Raw genomic sequence first — 26,229 nt, 5'->3', positions numbered from 1 at the left:
CTTCAAAATAAAGGCTCACTTATGAACTAGTGTATGTTTTCTTTTACACCAATTCATGATAATAACATGACATATTTATTTATACATAAATAATAATTAATACTTAATTGTTAAATAATTGTACTCACAAACAACGCGTCAAATGCACATTCCCCACCAGTTAAAGAAGCCATTTAATTTAATAGTATTTAACAGCAATACACTATTTTTATTTTTAATAAATAAGTAAAATGAATAAGAAATGTGCACTTTATTTATACCTATCCAACTTTGTTATTAAACAAGTACTTTTCATTCTATTCATTAATTTCTGGGCACTTCCTGAGAAGAGTTGGAGGTGGCGCGCTTTGACGACGTATGTCATCTGACGCATACGTCACTGCCCAGTAGCCTGAGTGCGCATGCGCTCTCAACATTATTCGAGGAAGTGGGTAGGACGGGGGCAATAGAAGCGACAGAGAAGAGTTGTTTATTCCACATTCGGGGAGGATAAAACACCTCGTAGCCTTTTCAAAATGTCAGGATTTGATGACAACCCGTTCGCAGAGCCTGCCAACGTCAACCCTTTCAATGTAGGTGTATGCGTTTTTGATTTAGTTGAACAACTGGAAAGGCAGAGTCACATCATTCGTTAAAAAGTAGCACGCCAGGAAACTTGTTGGGTGGATGTCGGGGTGGGACTTTTCTCCGCTATTGGACCCCATTTGGTGAAAGTGAGATGAGTGACAGATTTTAAACCAATCAGTGAGCTTTCCTGGAAAAGTGGGCGGAGTGTCCCACTAGCTTATTTGCAGGAAGTTAAACTGTAGCCATATAGGAATGTGTGACAAACGGTTTTAGTTATAATTCGATTTAAAGCGATTTCTTATCACTGTGTGTGTTTTATCAAACTACATTTTGTCTGTATTCTACAAATGTATCACATCCGGATTAGTTTGCAGTAAACAGTTTTATGTAAAGTTAGCATTCTTCAGTAGTCAGAAGGATTGCCTTTATATTAACTGATTCAGTGACTAAACTTTAGTAGTTTGTTAATAATGTTACTTTATTAAACCCTCTCTAGTGACATTATATAACAAACCTAGGAGTTTGCAAGAAAGGCTGCAGCCTTGATGATGAATATCTTTAGCATGAATTCTTTAAGATAAGATAAAACTTTATTAATCCCGAAGGAAATTCTTGAATTCTTTACTGGGCTCTTTTGTCAAACCTCCACTAGTTGGTGAATTTTCTACTTCCCTAAATAAGCTATTTTGTATTGTAAAATTGTATTGTACACATTCAAGTGTTTTGTTATTTGTGTGCAAGAAAATGGCCATTATTATTATTATTATGGCCATATCTGTAAAGCAATGAAATATTAGCCTTATTTTAGCTGTAGATTCTGACTTAATTCCTCAGAAGAAGTTGTGTCTCTGATGATTGTGGTTTGACTTATTGTAATGCAGCAGTCACTGGGCAGAGGCCTGCACACTACCTTTCTACATGATGCTAGACAAGACATGCTGTTATTTAGCATCATATGTGGTCTGTGTATTGCTGTACATAATTGCACTATTAAAATCAGGAGTGAGTCATTTGTCAGGTACAAAATGTAAAAGAGTCCTGCTTGTTATTGAGGCACCAACAGCAACATTTTATCTACAGCCTCACACTCTTAAATCAAATGTAAGATGATATGCTGTGACTCTACATCACAGTCATAGACTCACCATTTTATTACATCAGGTGCACAATAGCTGTGCCGTCAGTGCAGACCACTGTTTGTTTGCTAGGTGTGGAAGTGGCTGAATAAATACCCCCATAAAAGCAGCTGTAATAGGTTGTCCGAGTTGTACCATGCTGTTATACAAACCCATAGTATGGGTTCACATTAAAAGAGTTAACAGGTTTCCAGCCTTTGGAGGAATTTCAAGATAATAACATTTTAGAAAAATGAAAATGTGCTTCATTTGTGACATTGGAGTTGAACATACTCTGTGTGTTTTTGTGACCATGCATGCATGAATAATTACAGCACTGTAAGGGAGTGGGATACAATACAAACAGGGACTTAAACCCATTTAGCAGCAATATCCAAGTGCAGTTATGAAATGGGTACAGCTGCCACACCTAGGCAATCATCAGTTATCACAGCAGTTCCTGTTTCCTGGTACAGATATGTTAAAGTTAGGAGAACATGCAGTTTTAATCCTAAGTGTATATTTACATGTGCTGTTATAACTAAATCTATTATTTTAGGATGTGCCAAGTACAGTACACAACTTCCATCATTTTGAAGGAGGAGATGCTGATGTTTGGGTTTGTTTCAAACATGATGCAGTCTTGTTTTAGCATTTTCTATTTCATGGAGGATCAGTGGCTGTTCACAAGTAACCCCATTCTTTGTGAGTCTACAGGCAGAACATGTTTTCTGCTTCTACATGATGTAAACACGTTTTGTATACCAGGTTTTGAAAGTCTGTACAGGTAGCAGCGACTTCCCTCTTAAAAATAGGATACGCAGTTTATAACCACAACTTTTCTTTAGTATAATAATGCTACAGTATGTAGCAGTATGAACTCTTCAGATGTCCCTCGGTTTTCCTCTGGGACTGTTTACAGGTGTGTCAATAGTCGATAGTGAGCTCACACCTCACATGACCAGTGAGTGATGTAAGCATGTGAGGCAGTCATTCTCATTCTTTTTAAAGGAGAAGTGGATTAGAAAATATTGTAGACATGTCAGTGTGTCATATAATCACCTGCTGACTTTTATGTTTTCATTACTTTGATAAGCTTTGATAAGCAAGATCTGTCCTGTACCCAGTTTCCTCGGACTGCATTACACACAGAATTATTTGATGTTACACAATGTGACATGTTTCTATGTTTTTTTTCAGGATCCTGCTGTCACACAGGTGACCAACCCCAGCATAGAACCAGTTGACCAGTACAACCCTTTTCCTACTAATGTAAGCCATAAAGCTGTGTCTGTCTCTGCGTTTTAATAAATGACTTTATTGTTTTATCTTTGATTTGTCCATAGTTTTAGTTCCCTGTTATCATCTGTATCTGCAGATCATGTCATCCTTTGTTCTTTCAGTTATTATATTCCCCCTTTCATCCTCTGTCATTTTCTTGTTTGTCTTTCATTTGCATCACTTGCTCACATGTCAATTCCACTCAGGATGGCCTGGCTGCTCACACCACTCCAGCATCCACCTCTCCTTACCAGCCTGCTGTCTTACAGCCCTCTACAGAGCCCAGTCCAAAGGTGAGAACACACACTCTCTCTTTGCCAAACCTTGCCACGTATCTGCTGCATTAAAGTAGAATGAGGGTGAGCACTTCTCTGTGTCCTGTCCCTGTTTATGTTTCATTCATATTTAATTGGCACTTTTTTTATTCATGCACACAAGTGGTGCTGCTGTGTGTTCCATTCTTCACAAAATAAAGCCAGTGCAGGATAGAAACAGATACCACAATGGACTTGGTGACACATGAGCTTTTTTTCGATCACAGGAACTGAAGACTGATGTCAGGTGGAACAAAGATGCCCCCCCCATCAGCTTTTTAGGCCTTATTGTTTTTTCATTGCAGAGTAGGACTCTGAAGGTTCCTCAGTTGACATGATAAAATATATATGAAACATTTTTGAAATGTTCTACAAACCAATAACTTGAGTTACTCTGCAGCAGGAACTCTTCTCTTACATGATAAAATCCTGAATGTGACCAAAGTACTGACTCCTCTGATATTTTATATTTATTGTTACCTGAGGATTTTTAGAGGCGATATTTGCCCTAAATATCAGTTCAATTTACACATGATCCGTTGTTTCTTTTCTGTGATGATTATAAATATGTATTTTTATAAACACTTGAAATCACATGCAGTGTCCAGTATGGCTCCTGGAGTCTACATATATTTTCTGAAACGGCTCACATAGGCTCACCATCGTGCTGAAACCGAAAGTGAAATCAATCACTTTTGCATTGTTGCTTGCAGTGTCCGTAAAGGCCCCTTATTGTGAAACCTTTGACAGTTGCTTAAAAAAGCCTTTGCAGTAGTATCTCTGGCGTTTCTCTGTTTTTTCCAGGCAACTGCTGCTGCAGCTCAGGCCAACCTGCTGAGGCAGCAGGAGGAGCTGGAGAGGAAAGCTGCCGAGCTGGACCGCAGAGAGCAGGAGCTACAGAGACGAGGCACAGCAGGTCATTAAAACCACTCCTTCCTGCAGCAGTATCAGATGCTGAGACAGGAAAACACTGCAGTGTGTATTCATGAGGATACAACACTTGCTTTATGAAAATGGTCTGTATGTGTGATTACCCTGCAATTATACTAACTTAAAATGTCTTAATTGCAGTGGCAAGTTTCAGTAAAGTGTACATAAAATTAGTGGCGATTTGCTACTAATCTGGTCAGGTTTATGTTTAATTAATGCTGCAGATGTGCATGTGTCTGTGGTACACCAAAAGGGGCAGACCTTTTGCACATGCTCATATCAGCTGTGTAGGCAGTTCTTTATGATGTGAAAGCCCACAGCAGAGTCATTATACAATGTTCTGAGACTGGGCAATAACTCCTACACATCCAATAACTAAATATATTACATGGATTTGGCAACATTTACAAAAAAAAACAGCCCTCTTTTTCCTGGTGTGGATGTCCTGCACACATGCAGAAATTTATACTGCATCTCTCTCAACAGGTAAAGAGAACAACTGGCCTCCACTTCCAAAGAGCTTCCCCATCAAACCGTGTTTCTATCAGGATTTCTCAGAGGAAATCCCCCCGGAGTACCAGAGAGTCTGCAAGATGATGTACTATCTCTGGATGTGTAAGTACATCTCAATGTTTGGGTGCATCAACAACACAAATAACAAAAATAAGCTTTATTTGAAATATGATACAAGTTTTCTACCCAGGAGGGATTCATGTTATGTACCATACAAAATAAATAACCCTTGAGTATCCGAATTTAGTTTTCAGTCCTGTCTAACATTATCATTGTGTACTGCTGTAGAGGTTGCTGGTTGTGTTCATATATGAACATGATGCTGATGTGATTACTGTCATTTACACTGCCTACTGTTTCCCCTCAGTCAACTGTGTGACCCTGTTCCTCAACTTGCTGGCATGCCTGGCTAAATTCACCACTGACGCGACCTATGGTGTGGACTTTGGGCTCTCCATTCTGTGGCTCATCCTTTTCTCTCCTTGCTCCTTCCTCTGCTGGTACCGGCCCGTCTACAAGGCCTTCAGGTGAGTATCCCTTTACAAAGAAGCTGTATGTGTGGCCTTATACAGATTTACTCCCCACTCCTTTATACACTGATGTTTTTACTGGGATAAAACCTGAAAGAACAGACATGGATTGTAAGTATGACCATGGAAAATACTGCTTGTTTTGGCATGTGTTTAATAAAAAACAAAACTGCTGTATTAATGGCCACAGTGTAAGTTTTCCTTCTATGGCTACATTTAATATCCTTGAAAGCTATCAACAGATTTAAACAGCTAGAAACCTCAAATAAATGATTAAATTACTATTTAATGATTTAATAACCTGGCCATTCAAAGTTAATAAGCGGTCCATGTTTAGAAAGCGACAGGACATATAAAACTGCATAATAAATAATGCTTTAAATTATGAAGCTACTGGTGACTAACATGAATAAACATGTGAACTCAGTCATTATTCTCTTGGTTTTTTTTTCAGGACCGACAGCTCCTTCAGCTTCTTCTTCTTCTTCTTTGTGTTTTTCTGCCAAGTGGTGATCTTCATCATCCAGTCTGTAGGCATCCCCAAGTGGGGAAACAGGTGAGTCACATTCTTCAAAACCACATGTGAGTTTTACCTTCACTCTCAATAAGTATGCTGTTTAGGAGCAAGCAGACATGTATGTAATGTCCACACAAGGCTTTCTGTGTACTGGCCTTTACTCTGTTACTACCAGTCAGCTGACCTGTGAGCGCCCGTCGACCCTCTTCTCTCTCTCCCTTATTTTCTGCATTCTGTCATCTCTTCTCACAGAAACTTTCCATTCTTCAGCCTCTAGCCTGCTGCCTCTCTGTCTGCTGGTAACTGTAAGTCTCTGCTTCTCTGCTGCACCATCTGCCTGCCCTCCTCCTGTTCTCTGTTCTTTCCTCAAATGTGTGTTTTGGATTACCTATTACAGCACACGTGGTGAACACATTCCCAAATGTTTTCCATCATCCATTTCTTACTTTAGTTTTGTACTTTCATGAATATAAATGTTGGTTTGATTAACAGGAGAGCCTTACTGTTGTTACACTCAAATCTGTCATTCCTGAAGGCTAAAATCAGGTTTGATTATTTAATAATTTAGTGTTTTCTGTGGGATAAAAAAAACGTTCGTGGCTTCTGTCCCCCTTATGAACTACTAAAGATAAGTATAAATGAGTGTCTTAAATATGTAGAAAACACGTGGAAACCTTGTTCAGGTGGTTTGATAACGCTGCTGGTGTTTGCTGTCCTAACCTCATCTGTATTGTCTTGTCTGCATTTGTGTGCTTTGTAGCCTGTAGTGTGCACAGACTGCTTTAGATAAACATGAGGTGAAGTTAAAAAAAAAAAACCCTTTCATATCAAATTGGCACTTTCTAGAATGCATAATGGTGAAACAGTCAAAAGGCACTTTGTTAGTTTCCTGTGCAGAGAATAAGTAAATCACAAGGACACAAAGGTGCTCATTAATATGAATTTCATTTATTTGATCTTTCATTAATACTGCTTTTATTATGTTTGATTTTTGCATCTGCTAAGCTCTTCACGCTACGTCCTTCCAGCATTCTTCTTCTCTCCCTAAATGGAACCCAACTGAACATGTTTCAGTCAGAGTGATGCTGTGACTAACAATCACTGATGTTTATTGAATCTAGTGGTTGGATAGCGGCCTTCTCTGTCATCGCTTCTCACAAGGCAGTGGGAGCCATCATGATTATAGTGGCCATCCTCTTCACTATGTGTGCCGTGATGTCCATCATCCTGCTCAAGATGGTAAGAGTTCATTCATTATGGTGGCAACAAATGAAAATACACAAATGATTTCTCACCCTTTCCTCTTCTGCAGGTCCACAGCATGTACCGCCGCACCGGTGCCAGTTTCCAGAAGGCTCAGCAGGAGTTCTCACAGGGAGTTTTCACCAGTAAAACTTTCCAGACAGCCGCCGCTGGTGCAGCTTCCTCCGCTGCCCAGGGAGCCTTTCAGGGAAACTAGTCATCGACTAAGTTGAGCTCCTTTTAACAGGCCAGGGTCTGTACATTATCAGGTCTGGATGATTAAACTGTCTGAACAAATCAGTAGGTTTAGTTCAATGAGAACTTGTTGGCTACCAGTTATTGCTACTCTGGAGCCAGTGGCTTTATTTCTTCAAATCATAATCTGATCTTATCATGTACAGACCTTGAGCCAGGTGAGGCTGCGTTATCAGCCTCCCTCCTTTCACCATCAGTGCTCATGTAGTTCCCTTTGTTACCTTTTGCTTTTCATTCGTAGCGTCTCCTGCAGACTGACTCTCGTCTGGCTCTGTGGGCATGAAAAGCAGCAGAGGGGAACGTCGCACATCAAGCGGGAACTGTGGTGTGAGGTTAATGAAGGTGACTGATTGCTGACTGAACAGTCTTAGCTTTGTGTATGTTGTGTGCACTTTTTGGCCATGCTCTTCAGTGTCATGTGTGACTGTGTAAGCGTGTGTGTGGCATTTTGATTTCTGTACATTCATGAGGCACAGCATGCTTCCCAAACAGACGGTGAATCCTGATTCTGTAATATAAATAAGTGTTTCTGTCATTGATTGACATGTAATATATCTGAAAAGCATTTCTGTTGGAAAACCTTTGGCCCTGACTCATGTAGTTTGACTGTAATCTGGCCTCAGAGGTTTAGATGTTATTGTAAATATTCAGTGAAGAGGGACCTCTCTTCTTGACACGCTTCAATTCATTTCATGCTTGTAGAGAGCAAATAAAAATCTACTTTTATCTAGTATACAGAGAGTAAAATGAGATATCACTTAGGTTAAGTTTCTTTCTTTTCTGAAACATCAAATCAGTATCATGACAATTTTTGAACCAAGAGTTGTTTCTAATGAAACCAAAGCACCTAGAAAATGGGGGAGAAAAAAAACATTGAATACATTTTTGGCAACCTCGCACTTTTTGCATTGATTGTACCTACAACATTGAATGCATTTCATTTGTTATGGAGAGTTTTACATGTATATTTGGTCAGTGGGAATATATATATATAATCAGACAATACTGTACAACAGAGGTGTCATCACTTTTACCTTCTAAGAACTAATCCAGTGTCTCAGCCTCACCAGTACAGAGCTTAATGTATTTCCTTTTCATAGGTTGTTGCACTTGTTGAAAGAATTTCAGCTTTGTGCCTCGGTAAGGTGACTGCCAAGTTATTAAATTATTTGGTATAAATATATTTTTTGTATGTTAGCATTTCTCAGATGATTTGTTTTGATGATGTTGCACCCAATAACGGTCTAATTCAATGTTACAACCATCATGTAACACAAGCTTTTTATTAATCCATGTTTCTGGATGTACTGTACTGCTTTTTTTATTACAACATTGAATATAACACCTAATAAAATGCTTTGCTTACATTTGAAACTGTTTTCCTCACTTTTTATTCTACTCTTATAAACTTTGTTTCTGTACTTCAAAGAGACTTGCTAGTTTACTTCACTTATGAAGCTATTTAGCCAAAAATCCAGTCCCAGTTATCATTGTGCATTATAAGCTGGAAAAGGACTCACTTTTGGAGCTAGCCTCAAGAGGCCAGGCAAGGAACTGCGGCTTGTGGCTGTGTACTCATTGGCTTCCTGTCTCAGCCTGTGAGATCTAAAAATGGTGATGAAATGAAAACAGAATTAGTTTAACAATCTCACAATAAAAACAACACACAACAATGACATAACAATGAGAACACATCACATCTATGTTTGCAGCAGGAGTCCATGGTCTTAGTTAATAAGGAGGATTATTTACAGAAACACATCTAAAAGAGACATCAGTCTGTACTACACTCTTGTAGATGGCCGTGTAGTTCCAGGTAATAGGCACAATGACAGAATCTGTTTACATATGATCAACCAATGAAACATGGGGGGTGTATGAAGCATGGCAGCACAAGCATTTAAGTGGATTAATCTTTCCAACGAGAAATAGGCAGTTATCCAAAAATGTATACTTTGTTTTAGTTGATCAATTTCGTTATGCAAACTCTGTTGTAAAAGGTTCTTGGGAATATATAATATGTAACAATAAATGAGTCCTTGAGTAAGACTCAGCTGGGAAGTGAAAAATCTTTCACTGTGGGTTAAGAAGCCTCCGAATGTCCACTGGATTAAATGATGTATAAGATTGTTACAGGTTATACTGTTCTGATCGAGAAAAGGGTCCAAAACACAAAAGTCTTCACCTAAGATTATGTTTGTATTTGACAAACTGGACAAAGAATTCTGGAAAAATGGGAAAGTTCTCTGTCATTAGAAGTGGTTTCCATGGGGGAACCTCTTAATGAGGATTGCTGCGCCTTTTAAAACTTTTCACTAAAATTTGATTAAAAGACATGAGATGCCCACGAAGGATGAAACATGTTTGCAGCCGTTTTCCTAATTTCTTGAAGAAAACAGTCAGCAGCTCTGAGTGTTCACCTTTCTGCTCTTTAAAGGGCTTTTAGCCCCACATACACGACCACGGCAAACAGTAAATGAAGCAGTGGCTACATTCTAAAAGCAGGTGTGCTGATAAAAGGGAGCACTAAAGAAAACACATGAGCAGCATCCAGGAGGAAAACCAGCCCACAAGCAGCGTTTTCACACCCCAAACCCCGAGGGCCCAGACTACAACTACTCCTTCCTGTCCCTTCAATCCACCTCATTAAAACAACAGGGACCAAATGATCAAGGGTTTACCCAGAGCATGGTGCAGCATCACGGCCACAGCCCTGCGCCTCTGCTCGGGTTTCTGTATCGGCCGAAGCGCTGTCTGTGTTAACCGTGACCACGAAGCTGGCGGGGTGCCTGAAACCACGCCGCCTTGTCTTGTCTGCATCTGTCCTTGCTATGTTGGAAAGCCATCAGATGTTTCCCGGGCGCCTGTCAAACCGCAGCGGTCCTTGTCCCTCCAAGCCCCAGTACGAGCTCCTTTACCTGCAGCGGTGTAGCCTGGCGTCCCGTCTTTAGCTGGCGCTATGCTACAATGAGCACGGTCCCCATGCACAGGTAGATCAAATGACTCCCCTCCAACAACTCGGCAACAAACTCAGATGTCCTGCCGTCCTCGGCCCTACTTTTTATTCCGACAACGCGGATATTTTGTCTGGCTTCCGGGTCGTCTGTAGCCTAGCACTGGGATGCTAGCATCGTGTCGTTAGCCAGTCGTTAGACACACCTGGCCCAGTCAGCCAGAACATCACAGGTAAGTATGGAAACATTTAGTGCTATTGTTTGTAAGTTTTTTAAGTTTTACCCAGACCCACCCACATAGGTCTGTAACCACATATAAACCATGTTTCCCCACCAAACAGTTAGAACTGATGAAGCTGCTTGGATGAGCAGCGAAACGTCTTCTAGAAAACTCTACAAGTCCAGACGCCTTGCTTCAACCTTCTCTATCGTGTCGGCTTCCAGCTCTGCTAGCTAGCTAGCTACCGCAGCATCTGTCCCGTCAGGTCTCCATCAGGTCTCCGTCAGGTCTCCGTCACAATCTTCTTCACAGTTTCTCAACTCGAAGCCGCCTTTTCTAAAATATACGCTTAAAAACTCCCGAGGGAGATAAAACGTTGGGTCAAAGGTGGAGCTCCCTACAGACACGTCCACTCCCTCGCGCGGTCCGCCATTTTGAAACATGTGTTTTTTTTTCCTGTTTTGGAGACGCTGATAAAAATAAAGCCTGACTCTGCCTTTAATAATAATAATAATAATAATAATAATGGTGATGCTGATGATAATAATGATTAATAATAATAATAATAATGATGATAATGATAATATTGTTGTTGAAGGTTTTAATGTTGTTGCAGGTTGAAAAATAAATGTTTATTTATTTCAAACACACAAACAAAAAGCACCACACTATAATGTAACGGTTACCTACATTAGGAAAACAGCTGAATCTGCTGGAATACAGTCAAAATGTCAAATCGACTTCAATTGACTTCATATTGTTCTTGTCTTGAGCAGTTTATCTTTCATATCTTCCTAATGTTTTCAACTTTTCAAAACAAAAGAGCGTCACCTTTTCAGACGTGTTTCAGCAAATTAAATTCACATTACAGATTCTCCAGCACTTTAGAGCCAGTATTCACATCAGTGTTCAAAGCAATGCTTCAGCTGCAGCAATCAAATTAGATGGAATGCTTTTCTAGTTTATTTAAATATATGGTGGTAGCATATTTTAAGGCTTCCATTGTCTTTTCTGTGTTGTGTTGTCTAAAGGACTTTGTGATTCATACGTGCAGAATAACAAGGTGAAACGTATTGAGTGCTGGGTCAGAGTGATGCTGCATTTTAGGATCACTTTGACAATATTGTGTTGGAACTGTGCTCGTCCAGAAGATGGCGACATAGAGGCCTATTTACACTTTCCAAATGACTGAAATAGAAATCTTTATTGATTAAAAAACAATTTATTATGCTGCTTAATAGACATAAAATCCCAAAATCTGACCCTGAACTTAATAAACTGAAAGTGAAAATTAAATTTGAGCATTCTCAGGAACAAAATTATTTATTTCAGGATTTTAATTTATACTCTGTTTTAGTGTCCTATTTAGAAAAAGGACGGACGCTGTGTTTTACAAAGAGTCGTCCTGACCTGGTTCACCTGTCTGTGTGCTGTAGGGTTACATCATCCTGGAGCTGCAGCCTCTGATGCAGGATCACCACTAGAGGGAGGCATGGCTGTGGTGTAGGTGCTCTGTGAAGTGCTGACTCACTGTCAGAGACCTGCATGAGGTATCCACACTGCTACTGTGGGATGTTGCACACTGATTTCTTTCTTTCTTTTGTCTTATCTGACTGTGACTGCTGCAAACATCTGTAAATGCAGTGACTATAACAAATGAAGAGCTTTACTAATTCCAACATAAAGTGGCTCCCTGATGTAGTGCACTGCACATTAAAGGTACGACTGGAGGTGGGTGTGTACCTCCTTATTATCCCCTCAGTGTGGTGCTGGCAGTTTATGCTGAGCTGCCCTCTGCTACACACAGAAATGAGCCAAACTCAAGGTTAACCAGGAACGAAGTTAAATGAGGACTGTAGAGAAGAAAGAGGCTATTTTAAGACTCATCTGTGTCTGTGTCTGTCTTCATCTGTGTGTGTGCATAAAAGAGATCTGAAACCTGCAGAAACTGCTCTCAGATTATTTTAATAAGCCTTCTACATTCACTGCATAAGTCTAAATCCCGAGCACAGGGTGCCATGATTGATGTCTGATCCTGCTTTAACTAATAAATCCTTTCCATAAAATGTACCAGTGTCACCAGTTATTGTTCTGCTAACGCTGTAGGATTCATAGGATTCCACAACATTAGCACAGACAGCAAAATGATGAGTTTTATAGAATGTATTTTTTTGCTTCAGGTTTTATAGACAGTGCTTTTTATTTGTTTTGTTTTTTTAACACGTATGATAAGTTCTTTTGTGTTTCACTTTTTTACTATTGTTGTATTAATATACATGTAAGTGTACAGAGGAATGCAGTAAACTGTGACTCCCTGTATGCTAATCACATGAAACTAAAAATAAATAAATAATAAAAATCTCACTGCCTTTGCTTTGACACCTAACAGAGGAGGATTATTGCCACTTATTTTATTTTTTTTGTCAGTTTGTGACTTCACACTTCAAAAGTTTTAATTCTAAAAGTTTGAAATCGGAATTATAAATTTAAAATTCTCAGAATTCCGGTTTTTTCCCCTCAGAAATCTGAATGACAGATTCAATTAGTAGTTTACTTGACAACGTTTCCAAAATGCAGGTGCTGTATATCTGTACACGGTTTCAAAGTGTTTCTTATTTTGAAGCCCAGACCGGAAGTGACACTGTATGGCGATGTACGGGTCGTTTGGACCACACGGTACCCTCTATCTTAACTCCCTCACCTCTCAGCACCCCCCCCCCCTTCTCACCCCCCCCCCCACCCGGCCGGACTCTTCCTCTCTGACACACACCGGTAGTTGTCATGGCGATGGAGTCAGCCTCGGCGTCTCCTCCAGGGTTTGTTGCCATGGAGATTCCGGTGCGAGGTGCGCTCCCGGTGGTGGAAGAAGACGAGGGCTTCAGCACGCCGCGGCAAACGCCGGGGTTCGAGGAGCGACTACAGTATCGCCGCGGAGGAGGGAGACGGCGGCGCGGGGTGCCATTCAACCGGGGCGGCTACTACATGCTGATAGTGATCGGGGAGATCGGCACGGAGCATCAGCTGAACACCGCCAGAGCGCAGATAGAGCGCGGTGAGTCTCCTCTGCGTTTGTCTTGGTCGCTGTGAAAAGGTTTAAATCAGACATGTTTTGACGCAATGGACGGAGATCCAGAGGTAGAGGCAGCTGCTGCAGCATTGCACCATGGGACGCCGCACAGTTTGCTGTAGGTAGTGTCTGGGTGTAAGTTGTAAATGCAGATAGTTTTCACTCAGTTTGAAAACATCAACTCTATATGAGTAAATCAGTGGAACAGACGGTAACACCTCTGTGTGTGTGTGTGTGTCTGTGTGTGTTCACACAGACACACACACACACACACACACACACACACACACACACACACACACACACACACACACACTCCTCATGCTGCACTGAAAGCACAACTATTCACAGACTGGAAGAGTTTTCAGTTTTCTGCTGGACATTCAATGCTGTGTGAGCTATAACACTCTCCTCCTCCTCCTTCCTCTCCTCCTTCCCTCTCCTCCCTCCTCCTCCTCTCATCCTCCTCTCCTCCTCCTTCCCTCTCCTCCTCTCATCCTCCTCCCTCCCTCTCCTCCTCCTCCCTTCTCCTCCCTCCCTCTCCTCCCTCCCTCCCTCCTGCAGCAGGCTGCAGTCATTCCTGTCACTGAGGTGTAGGAGTGTAAAGCGGTTGTTGTTGACTTGTGAAAGATGTTGCTGTGTGTGGATCCAGGCGTCAGCAGTTCTCTGCTGCTTTAAGCTGTGCAGTTTTTTTTTATTTATTTTTTTTTAGATGGCGGTCTGGCGCCATAGCAACCCCATCCGCCCCCCCCCCCCCCCCCCCCCCGGACCTCGTCTTAGCAGTGTTTGGGAGGTGACAGCTCTGCTGTGTGGCAGGCTCGGTATCACACACACACTGATGCTCATTGCAGCATCGATTCTGTGGCCCAGGTCGGTGTTTTAAGACTCAGTGCAAATGACCTGCCATCGACTTTACACCTCAGCTGCAGGGTCCCTGTGTAGGCCGGCAACAAGTCGCCCTCACTGCAGCAGTAAAAAAATGACATTTAATTTCCTTCTAATCATAAATTAGCAACAGAATTTTACAAATAACTAAAGGTTTTACAGGTTTTCTCAAGGATGAGTGTAGTGTGAGTTTGACATGTTCTGTTAACTTCCACACTTACAGCTGAAGAGGAGAACACAGCGGCTTCAGCTTTTCAATTAAAACCATCAGGGACTGTCTCCCGTGCAGCCAAAAAAGGACGATGTAGACATGCGAATGTGCAGTCTGACTTCCAGCTAAGACAACTTAAACCAAGAAGACATCAGTGCTGCAGTTAATGATTATTTACACACATAGGCCACATGTGTACACACTCCCAAGTACTACATAAAGGTTGAATTCATGATTATTTATTCACTAAGATCATTTAATGTCAGAGTGATTGATTAAGTGCTGATTAAGTGCACATAGATCAATAGAGAGTACATGAACAGTACACCCATACCACTGTGGTTACTATGAGGTCTTCTATGGATGCTAACAGTCCTTTTATTTTTATATCAAGAAAGGCAACAACATGTCTGGATGGTTTCATTTATATGTGTCTGGCAGTTTCCGATGACTGCTAACAAAACATTAATGAGGGTGATACAGCATCTCTGTCTCTGCAGTGATGGAACACTTCCTTCTGTTAAAGGGCAAAACAAGGTCTTCAAAGTGCTCTTCTGTTTTTGTGAAAGAGGAGACTTCAGCCCAGGGGTATGGATTTGGAAAAATTAGAATAATCTCTTGCTCTCACTGAAGAAAGCCACAAGTGGATAAGATGAGAGGTGCAGGCGCTGGGTTGTGTCCTGATGAGATCTGACACAAGTTCCCTCTGAAGTTCGACTCACTGCAGCTCAGGCTCTGATAAAACTGCACTCTGTGTGTGTGAGTGTGTGTGAGTGTGTGTGTGTGTGTGTGTGTAAGTGTGTGTGTGTGTGTGTGTGTGTGTCTGTGTGTGTGTGAGTGCATGAAGTTGCTGAAGTCTTATGATGATTATACTCAATTATCAAAGATAGGATATTTTACTTGAAGCTAATTAGTATTTAAAACTATTATGATGCTTTTATTGCTTCCACATTTAAAGTAGTTAAAATAATACCAAAAAATAGCTTTATAGGAAATTTGTGACTATATAAAAAGAAATACAACCTACAGCAATTAAGCCTGTTTGCCTATACATACCTGTCTGTCTGTCTGTCTGTCTGTCTGTCTGTCTATCTGATGGCTGATGTTTTTATGTTTTATAGCTTCAGATGATTCATATTCTTCGTTTTAAAGAGAAACTGCTGAACTAATCGGTTGCTATCAGACTGTAAAGAGAAGTTACCCTAACCCTAACACAAAGTGCTTCAGAATATAATCTCCTACCCGACCTTTGAAACATGCATGGACACCATGTGCAGACACCACAGACCTGCTCCTGTCTGCATGTTAATACATGTCTGTAGGTTTGAGGTGCCCTCAGGTCTCAGGACATGTTGAATGTGAAGTTATTCACTCACTGACTCCTGCAGCTGTCACTCAGTTCAGTAACAAAGCTGAAGAGTGGAGCTGGAGGCAGGCAGGAGTCTGCAGCCACAGCTGGATACAGGATTACATCAAGATCACAAAAAACCAGCCTGGAAGATTACTCGCATTAAAAGCTGCATGCTAAATGTGGCAACATAAACTAGTCCAGAGACTTTCCACTAATGTTCGACCTTTGTTGCACCGTCTGTTCCTTGCTGTCCTGAATCTCTCTCTCTCTCTCTCTCTTTCTTCCTGGCAGGAATTCGATCCTGGGACATTGACCTGAAGTGCTGTGACCTTGATCAGCAGCTGCAGCTGTTTATAACTCGTCACTCTGCCCACTTCTCCTCCGAGGTCAAAGGTCAGTGTGATGTGACTTTAATTCAGAAAATGACCCTGTGTCACAGGAAGTCACAGGAGTTTACATGAAGTAATGCCATATTACATGTTATCATGCATACAAAGCTGTATGTGGCATATCAGTGTCCTCCTGACATGTTGCACAGCTGAAGACGGTTTATTCTGGTGGGTATTTGTGTCTTTTTTGTTTACTAATATTATTAAGCATAAAGCTTAATTGGGATTTTACATAGAGACGTACATATTAATTAAAACAACAAACCTGTTTGATTCAAATATCACAGTCATGATACTGCATCAAAGCAGAACTGTGTGACTGTTCAGGAAGCTGTAGATCTCATCAGACGTGTGTGAGTGTGTGTGTGTGTCTGTGTGTGTGTCTGTCTGTGTGTGTCTGTGTGTGTGTCTGTGTGTGTGTGTCTGTCTCTGTGTGTGTGTGTGTGTGTGTGTGTGTGTGTGTGTCTGTCTGTCTGTGTGTGTGTGTCTGTGTGTGTGTCTGTGTGTGTGTGTGTCTGTGTGCCTGTGCGTGTGTGTGTCTGTGTGTGTGTGAGTTTCGTCAGGCCTTTACCTGGCTGAAGATTTCAATAATTCCCCATTTAGCATCTAATGCATGTTCATCTCTAAATAACAGCAACACATAAACTCAGGCAAGCCAGCTGATACGCACACGCACACACACACACACACACACACATACAGACACACACAGACAGACACACACACACACACACACACACACAGACACACAGACACACAGACAGACACACACACACACACACAGACACACACACACACACAGACAGACACACACAGACACACACTCACACACAGAAACATACACTCACACACACACAGACACACACACACACAGAGACAGACACACACAGACACACACAGACACACACACAGACACACACAGACACACACACAGACACACAGACAGACACACACAGACACACAGACACACACAGACACACACACACACACATGTTGCATACGGAGGTAAGTGACAGGCACTGGTTGGATTATAACTGCTCTGGTGGTAAATGCTCTGCAGGAGCAGCAGTCAAGTGACACAGCGGGTTTTTTTCACACATTGTTAGAATAAGCAGAGGAAACAGAGGATTTCCTGTGAAACATTATTAGTATCCTTCATCCCATCTGTTAAAGAAACACTCCTCCTCTGAACCACTCACTTTTCTTTCATCTTTACATTTGCTGATAAAAATCTGAATTCCCAAAGGTCTGCTCCATCACATGCTACACGCTCCACTTTGAAGTCAGGATGATGAGAACAAACATATTTTTTCTTGGATATTTTTTCACTTATTTTGGCATCTAATGGATCATGGTGGACAGTGTTCATATTGCTTTGAGAGAAGGTGTATTGATTTCTAAATGGTGTGCTGGATTTTGAAGGCAGTTATGGAAAGCAGGCTGGTGGGTGACCGGACGACCTGAGGCGTCCTCCCTGCAGACTGTTTGTGCTGCTGATGGCCGTCTTTCAGCTGTATTCTGTCTTTTCACTGTCCTGTGTACTGCACATGCTTTGATTTGTGTCACTTCTTTGTCGATATAGTTATTTACTCTTTTATATATTTTCAAATTTACCCTATTTTAATTCATTTTTTAGTGTAAAAAACATAATAAAAACCACCTGATCATAGTGAGCCTCAGTATTAGGCAAATACAACTTCATATGAACAACAACATAACTTTTTTCCCACAATGCCACTAATTATTTAGCACAAATGAAGCCAACCATGCAAGCAAACCATGTCTGATCCTAGCAGCAGTCCCTGCTTCCTGCTTTCGGCTGTGGCAGGTGTGCAGACCTCTATGAAATCAGACATGTTAGTAGTTTTTGCTTTTAGATGATTTTGTATTATGGTTTTACACTAAACATGACAAAGCCTTTAACGGTGAATTTAATGCAAAATACACACATGATGCATGCATGTATTATGGGTTCTGTCTCCCATCACTGTGGTGTCTGTAGGGGATTGTTTATTAATATTATTATTAAAAACACAACTGTGTGAGGTAAGCTCGAGGTTAGCTGCTTGGAGTATTGACAAAACCCTGATTCCCCCCCCCCCCCCCCCCCCCCCCACACCCTACTTAGTACAACCCACTTGGCAAATCAATAGCACTTCAATGGAGAGCAATCCAATGGCTGCAGAAATAGATAAGGGGATCACATTGCTTTGTGTTGATGGAAAAGGTTCCATTGTGGGAAAATGGCAGCAGCGTGGCTCGGTATCCAAGTGGCTGGTTTTGGAAGGTGGTGATAAGGTGAAGGAGCGATGATCTGTTTACTGATAACATCTGGGAATGTCTGGCTGAACAGAATCAATCGATCAGACTTCAGCTTCTCTCTCAACCAAGCCAAGGTGCTCTTGGGCAGCTCTTTATGTTAGAAACCTTTATTCAGTGTCATTGCTTTATATACAGGCTTCTGGGCGAATTAGCTGGGATGTCCACACATGCTTTCCACTTGAGAATAGTCTTCCTCACTGTACAACGTGAACTCTGAATAGATTGGAAACAGTTTATAATCCATTCCTGACATGCAGCAACAGTTGTTTATGTGTCTCCCTGTTGTCATTGTGTGAACACACACCTGAACGCTCCAGAGCAGCAAACTGCCAAAGTGTCTGCTTTTATAGAGGTCTGCACACCTGCTGATGATCAGTTCATCAAGGACTGATCATCAGCAGCACCTGCTGCAGCTCACCTCAAGTCCTATGGAAGCAGTAAGATGGAGTTAGTATTGAACATGTTTGTTCATCATTTCTAAATAAATAAAACTCACATAAAAGATCTTGATGTTCATCTGAAGCTGTATTTGCCATATGTCAGCATTGGCAACCATCATATTGTCTTCAGCAGTGTTTTACTGGTAATGACATAAGTACAGGAGCCATGTTTAGCCTGCTAGCTCCATCACAGTAATTTGCATATCATAACTAGGCTATGCCTTCTTGCTGAGGCGACGGTGCTAACCGCTGGACCACCGTGCCACCTGCTATGCAGACAGTTTAACTGAAATTCAGAGATTTGATTGGTTTAGATCTAGACACGGCTCTGATTTCTGAATACATTTCAAGCAGCCAGCCCCTTTAACACTGTAAATGATTTCCTTTCATTTCAGTTCACAGTGTTAAAAACACTCTGTACTGAACTTGTCCTCGATTCCCCTCTCTACAGTTGTGAATATAGGCTACCGTTTTCTTCAGCTGAAGGGGCTACTGTTTACGGAGGTGTTCAATGTTATATTGTTTAATGAGTTCAGCTCAATGTTTCCTTCATGTCCTTCATGTCAGTGTCCACAGAGTGGACTGCTGCAGGATCTTAAAATGCTGCCAGCTGACACCTAACCACAAGCTTCAACTAACGTTCAGAATGAAGATGTGTAACGCCAACAGCAGCTCTGTTGGCGTTACAACAGCTCTGATTGTCAGGGTGTTATTAACCAGGCATAGAGCCTTTCTAATCATCATCATTACGCAAAATTGCTCAACATGCTGTTCATACCTAACTTGAATAGTTTAATTATATCTTCACATTTTACAGTACACTGGCTTCTAATAAACATTTCTTTTGCGAGGCCGTCTTGTGAAATGAGAAACCTGTTTTGTTTTCATCTGACATCAACAAGCCACAAGGTCACATCACAACAGGGTGTACAGGTTTAGACTGTTTATATGAGCTCACAGCTTCGTGAGGATGATTAACTGTAACTAGCAGCTCGGATTTTCACATGAAAATTAATATAGATTATATTTATTGATCCAAGGCCTAAAAGTCAACCTCAGAGTTTCCATGGCGATCAGTTTTCACCTACTGTAGGAGAGTGATGACACTGCTGTACAGCAGCCTTACAGAAAGAAACACAATCATCCTTTCTCCAGTCAAAGATGCACCAGTGCACTTTTCAGCGATGCCATCTGCCTGCACAGCCAAACAAAATATAGGACTCCATTCATAATGTGAATGTTTATGTAAAGTGAGCTTGTTTCAGCTTTGCACATTAAAAAGCCTGACAGAGTTTCTACTGTCTTTTTTTCTCCATAACAAATACTGCACAGCAGCCCCCTAGTGTTAAAACGGTGGTAGTGCAGTGATGACTATATATTTTTTGCACAGGGGCTATACACATACGGCTAACAAACCTAACTACACTGACATCCTATGAGAGGATCTCCTCTAAGAACCTGTACACAAATACACACACACTGGCTGTCTACACAAACACCCCGACAAGGACTTGGTGAGATAGGCCACGGATTAGTGTCAGCGATTTGGTCTGATTAACTCCCCACATCGAAGTGTGAGTCTGTGTCTGCTCACTGTGTGTGAGTGTGTGTTTATGTGACAGTGTTATCCGCACACATTGAGTTGTGTGGTGTCCTCAGAACAATGTGAGATTTACATTAGGCTACATTACATGTTTGTAAAGCTTCAAGTGTGATGGGAGGTGAACGGTCGTGACGTGACAAATAAAAGAGTGTCTATTCATGATTTAACTTATTCAATGCAAAGCTTTATTAACACATGCTCCTACTGCAGATCAGGGCAGTCCACAATAAGGTGTCATGATATACCAGTCCTGGTGGTAATGTGACTTTAAATGATGAAATATCATGTTAACAAAATAATCCCTTACCACTTAAACAAGTAGTTTGTATTTAGACTATGTTATATAACTTCTCAACCAAAAACTATCATGTCAACACACCAGCCCTGATAGAGCTACAAGAAACAAACAGGCACAACAGTGCAGCTGAACGACGGCATCCAGAAGCCTTTGCAGCACCTCTTTGCCTCGACTACTTAACCAGGTGTATCTGGACTATTTCAGTAGGAATGTATTGGAGTTCAGTATGGAGTGGTTTGATTTTACACAGACCCCCCTCTGCCAGGAATGACTCAGGTGAGAGGACCCAATGCAGGACTATGATTCAGTGATGAGCAATAATCCAATTTTAACACAGAGTTCGATACACAAAGCATTCCAACCAAGCAACAGTACCAAGGGCTGGGCAAAGATCAGAATCACTAGCAGTGTCCAAAAAAACAAGGAGTCAATCTCACAGGTGAAAGAACAAAAAGGGCTAAGTTAAGACAAACCTTCCAAAACACAGGTAAGGTCATACACAGAGAACTCGGAACTCAAAACAGGATGGAGCGCTCTGAGAAACACACAAGAAACACAAAACGACCTGGCAAGAAGCGAGGGAAGACAAACACCTTAAATACACAAGGGAAGGGACGACAACCAGACACAGGCGCAAGCGATCAGGGCGGCAGGGGCCGGGCAAACACTAGGAAGTAAAACCGACAAAGACAAGGAGAACAAGACCTACAAAACAAAACAGCAAACAATCAAAACCAACCATGAACATACAAAAATAACAATTTTACCAGGAAACTCAGGATAACAAGCAAAACAATAACCACAGAACACAGATCATAACAAAGAGGAAGTAACTCACCCTGAAAATACACGAGGGCGGAGACACAGGTGAAACACACCTGGGTAATCAGGTAAGAGAGGAGGAGGGCGGGAGACATACAAGACAAAGGGACGCAAGCTACACAGATGGAAGAAGGGAAGGGGGCTACCAAAAATAAAACCAGGACCATGGACACACAAATACTCCCAGAACAACTAGAAACACAAGTAGAAACCAGGGGTTAAATAAAGACAAGCCCAACAGAACCAGGGATCAGGACACCCTCAGAGTCCTGCTGGGAAGGCATCAGCTTCCTTAAACACACTCCAGACATCCGGCACTTATCAGGAATAAAGGCATTAAGGTAGTTTTATCCAGCAGATCCTACAGGTCGGCTGTTGGATGATTTTTGTACCACTAGTCCTTCACTCAATAGCCCACCTAGTGTTTCACAGTGTTATTACATGAGATTTCAGCTGTTGAGTCAAACACAGGAAACACAAAGCTTGCCTCATATTGTAGATTGGACATACAAACACTGCATCACACAGAGTATATTTACACATTCACAGAAACAGACATATCCGTGTAATTTCTGTCCATTTACATCACACGTGCTCTTAGCTGTCGGTTCAAGAATGTCTCTGAGATGGTTATTGAACAAAGTACTGAGGATGCCTGTTGGTTTATAAGAACCGGGCTTCAGCGTCTCAAAGGTCCAGAGATGCTTTGAAGTGAGATGTGAAACATCACGTCCTCCTCTCTCTGACTCTCTCCACCTCTCACTGAGGGAGATGTGGGTGGAGAGAAAGGGAAAAGAATCAGTGGGAAAAAATCAGTGTAATCATTACGTGTGGATCCTCCCACACACACACACACACACACACACACACACACACACACACACACACAGGTTGAACTTACTAAGATGGCTTAGTCAGGCAGGGAGCTCATGAAAGGCTATAGCCTTGATCCAATCCGTAATAAGAGGCTTCCAGAATGATCAGCAGTAGGGATGTTGTTTTGTAATACTGCAGTCCATTCATAAATACAGTCATACCGCTGAGGTTGCTGTGTCTAAAAGTGACCTTTGCAAACAGATATGCAAATAAAAGGGCATTCACTGCTCTGGGTAATGAATCCAATGTGTCACCCTGAAAGACCCTGAAGGTGTCAAAGGTGAAAGGTTAAAGAGGTCTGCAGGGAACTTTATTGACACATCATGACATCATGAGGTCTGTGAGGGCTGCTGCAGGATGGGTAGAAAATCAGATAGAACTTGTGTTTGTGGATTTGTTGGATAATGTGTGTGAACAGTCACACAGGAACTACACACACAGTCCTCAGCCATGACAGAAGCAGCAGGTTATACCACGACTACATCTGCTTTGTACATGAACTGCCTATTTGTTCCATACCAAACATTCATGCGGTTGTAAACTGTGGCTTTAGCTCAAAAAATGACCTTTTAGTGAAAATGTCACACTTTATTATTAGTCACTGAAGGAGCCTTACTTATATAAAGCTAACCATCTGTTGATGCTCAAGCATTAGCTCCGAGCTTCTAATTGTTACCTCGAATAGTCGCATGAAAAAGTTCATCTAATTAGTTTCTAGTTTTTTTAGATTAGAAAAAATGGACAGAGAACTTTCGGCTGCAGTGTTAGTAAGGAGTTTCTCACTTCTCATTGTGCTAATAAAATCCTTCTTCTGCTTATCTGAACGTGAAGAAAAACCCTGCTTCCTCTCCTATAAGCTCTTCTACCTGCAGTTTGTTCCCACTTCATCAGTTCAGGTTGAAATTTAAATTCTTCTGAGTTAAAACCTCTCGAAGGTCTTTGCTGTATTATTTTTTACCTCACTAATGTGATTGCTTCAGGTCATCTCCTGAACTTTGAAACCTTGTCTTAGTCACTTGTAAGACCAGAGCCCTATGATCTGATTCCATTCATGCTGAAAGGTGCTTAGCAGTTTTGAATGTAGGGAGAAAATCTCATATGAAGGTTTTATCCTCATACCTCAGACCTCACATCGCCGCCTCTCTCTGACCTGAGGCCTAGGTCATGACCTTTAGGATCACTCTTTCGTTCCCAGTCTGCTGCCTCCAAGATCACGACTAGATGACTGAACCTACCTGCACCTTCATAGCTACGTGCCCCTCAGGAATCATAGGAATACGTGTATATAAAATCTCACAGTAAGGAGGAAAATGGTGACATGTTGAAGGTGTGGCAAACACCATCCAAGCTGCTGGCATCTGGCTGCAGTATAGCTCAAAAACCCTGCCTCCTCTATGCTATAGGGACACAGACCCAACGTTGGTATTTAATCAGTTATTGTTGGCTAAAAATGGAGGATGTTATGCCATGGTCAGTAGCCAACGGAGCAGCTGAGCTGGTGTCTAGACACAAAGGTGGATGAGTGTTTGTTTGGAACAGAAACAACATGGCTTCACCTCAAGAAGGTATCTGTTTCCAAAATGGCGGCACCGGTAAGCACAATATTTTGGCCTAATTTTTGTACAATGGGCGGAGACGGAACGGCATCATCCATCTGTATATATGACCTTAAATGCATTTTCATTGCCTCCATTTCTTGGAGTTTAGTTGCCCTAACCTAAGGGCTTTAATAGTCCAAACTTAGCCATGCCATTTTTTTGCTTTTTGCCTTAACCTAAGGGTTAACCATCCCATTTTAACCCAACAAACTTTACCTAAACTTATTAAACTTGTTAAAACTAGTTCAGATGACAGACATCATATCATACCTCATCCCCATCCATATCTGACATCTCACCATTAAATCATTTTCACTTAGCAATTATCATCCACTTCATTTATTCTGTGAAGGAATGCTGAGCCTGTCTGAGTTTTAATTGGCTGTCCACCCACAGTTTTTATGTCTTTGTGCAGACAGTAGAATAGCCTTGAAGAAAATGCGTGAGAGGGAGAGACAAGAAAACTGCTGGTGTGCTAAATGAAATGAAAGGGTTAGCACCAAGGTCTGATTCTGGAGTTTGATTGTTTAGTAGTGATTTTACCCCGTGATGTTTTTGTCTTGTTGTTCATTCTACTGAAGCCACACACTGAAAGGCCAGGAACAAACACTCATCCAGTATCTTTGCTGTTCCTCACATTTTATGGGACCGTCTTATTCTCTTCGCCAATCACCTCCCGTTAAAATATGTCTTCCTGTGTCAACCTATGTGTCCGTCATGTATATTGGATAGTGGGAATGAGACGTTTTCATCACTCCTGAGCTCTCCTAGATTGCCTGGAAGGAATCGATCGAACACAGTGGCAGCAGAAGTTATGGGTGGGAAGCTCAAAGCTCTTTTCCCAAGTGACAGGATTCAGTGCGGGCTCCTCCTTTTCCTCAGCTCATACTGAGCTGCACAACAATGATATGACAGCAATGAAGTAAACATTCTCACGTTAAGGTGAGACATAGCATACGAAGTATGATACATAATGTACATTTACTGTATATAAATAAATACTGCAGTTCAGCCTGCATCGCTGGGAGCTCACTGAGATCATACTCTTTGTATCACTGCTGTTCCCTCTCTCCCTTCAGTTTGCTGTGTAACTGTGTCCTGACCTCGGTGTGACACAGCAGTTCTGTTCTCTCACCTTGTCGCAGGGGTAACAGGAGGACGGGCGTGCGTGGGGCGCTCTACCCTTTCTAAACAGACCAGCTGACAAGACAGCCACACACACACACACACTTTTTCTCAAAATGCTCATGTGAGTACTGTATGTCACCTATGGGTTCAAAGGTATCTGAGGAGCTGTCGGTTTCCATTTCTCTGGCCCTGAGCTGAACCAGTGCTGACTCGGCTCCTTTCTTTCTGCCTCTCTGCACATCATCGTGTCATGTGCTTTCTAGTAAAACACTCCCCAGTGCCCAGAGGCAGAAAGTGGGGTGAAGAGTTCGCGTATGCCACTGGCTTCCGACATTTAGTGTAACATAAAAATTTCATGTTTGTTTCTCGTACTCTCTTGCTGTTGGCAAATTTAACTGACTCGTCCATTCAGAATCATTTCTTCATGAATGCTGATGCTAGGTTTTGTTGGATGTCTTCTTTTGGATAAAAGGTGAAGAGATCTTGTTCCACACATTGTTTGGGTTCAAACAGCATCCTTTGAGAAAGTAAGGTGGACAAACCCCCTCCCATGCTAACTGTGATGATTCCTAGCTTTCACAGGCCTTAGAGGCTTGCTGGGTTTCCTTTTATGTGACCCGTTGATCTGATTGGGGGAAGTTGGAGTTAGGCATTAAGGACTACTGGTTAAGGTCAAGCATTAAAAAAGAGGGTTACGGTTAGGTAAAGATCATGGTTTGTCTTCTTCTGTTCCCCTCTGTGCTCGCCATTTTTGTTCAGGGATATATACGATAAGGGCTGAAATATCGACCTCATGTTAGG

The 26,229-nt window shown here is 41.7% G+C and overlaps 2 protein-coding genes across 4 annotated transcripts in view; both read left to right on the top strand.

Moving 5' to 3' along the window:
* The first annotated feature begins 398 nt into the window (after positions 1-398).
* scamp2 (secretory carrier membrane protein 2) lies at positions 399-25,919 on the top strand. Of its 3 annotated transcripts, none has more exons than XM_028430431.1 (10): positions 399-572; positions 2,883-2,954; positions 3,170-3,256; positions 4,082-4,193; positions 4,694-4,822; positions 5,088-5,247; positions 5,705-5,806; positions 6,889-7,006; positions 7,080-7,237; positions 7,506-8,638. In XM_028430431.1, exons 1-9 carry the CDS (start codon positions 516-518, stop codon positions 7,224-7,226), a joined length of 984 nt encoding a protein of 327 aa, XP_028286232.1. In that variant the 5' UTR covers positions 399-515; the 3' UTR covers positions 7,227-7,237; positions 7,506-8,638. The 3 variants fall into 3 exon arrangements, 2 of the variants coding, with proteins under 2 accessions (XP_028286232.1, XP_028286231.1); XR_003672211.1 differs by adding an exon at positions 25,909-25,919 and having other exon boundaries at positions 400-572; positions 7,080-8,284; XM_028430430.1 differs by having other exon boundaries at positions 400-572; positions 7,080-8,638.
* Positions 13,220-26,229, top strand: part of map1ab (microtubule-associated protein 1Ab) — a 49,106-nt gene continuing 36,096 nt past the window's right edge. Inside the window, exons 1-2 of the mRNA XM_028430414.1 lie at positions 13,220-13,490; positions 16,244-16,345. Coding sequence (XP_028286215.1) covers positions 13,220-13,490; positions 16,244-16,345 — 373 coding nt within the window. The remainder of the gene's footprint in view (positions 13,491-16,243; positions 16,346-26,229) is intronic.

Source organism: Parambassis ranga, chromosome 19 (assembly GCF_900634625.1).
Source record: "Parambassis ranga chromosome 19, fParRan2.1, whole genome shotgun sequence".
Classification (NCBI taxonomy): domain Eukaryota; kingdom Metazoa; phylum Chordata; class Actinopteri; family Ambassidae; genus Parambassis; species Parambassis ranga.
Note: the sequence above shows the minus strand (reverse complement) of the source record. Positions and strands in the feature narration are given on the sequence as shown.

Bases quoted from the DNA above. Each gene is read 5' to 3' on its own strand.
- scamp2 (XM_028430431.1), top strand. From the start codon at position 516: ATGTCAGGATTTGATGACAACCCGTTCGCAGAGCCTGCCAACGTCAAC. The intron at 4,194-4,693 runs GTCATTAAAACC...CTCTCTCAACAG, and splicing joins ACAGAGACGAGGCACAGCAG to GTAAAGAGAACAACTGGCCT. The intron at 4,823-5,087 runs GTAAGTACATCT...GTTTCCCCTCAG, and splicing joins GATGTACTATCTCTGGATGT to TCAACTGTGTGACCCTGTTC.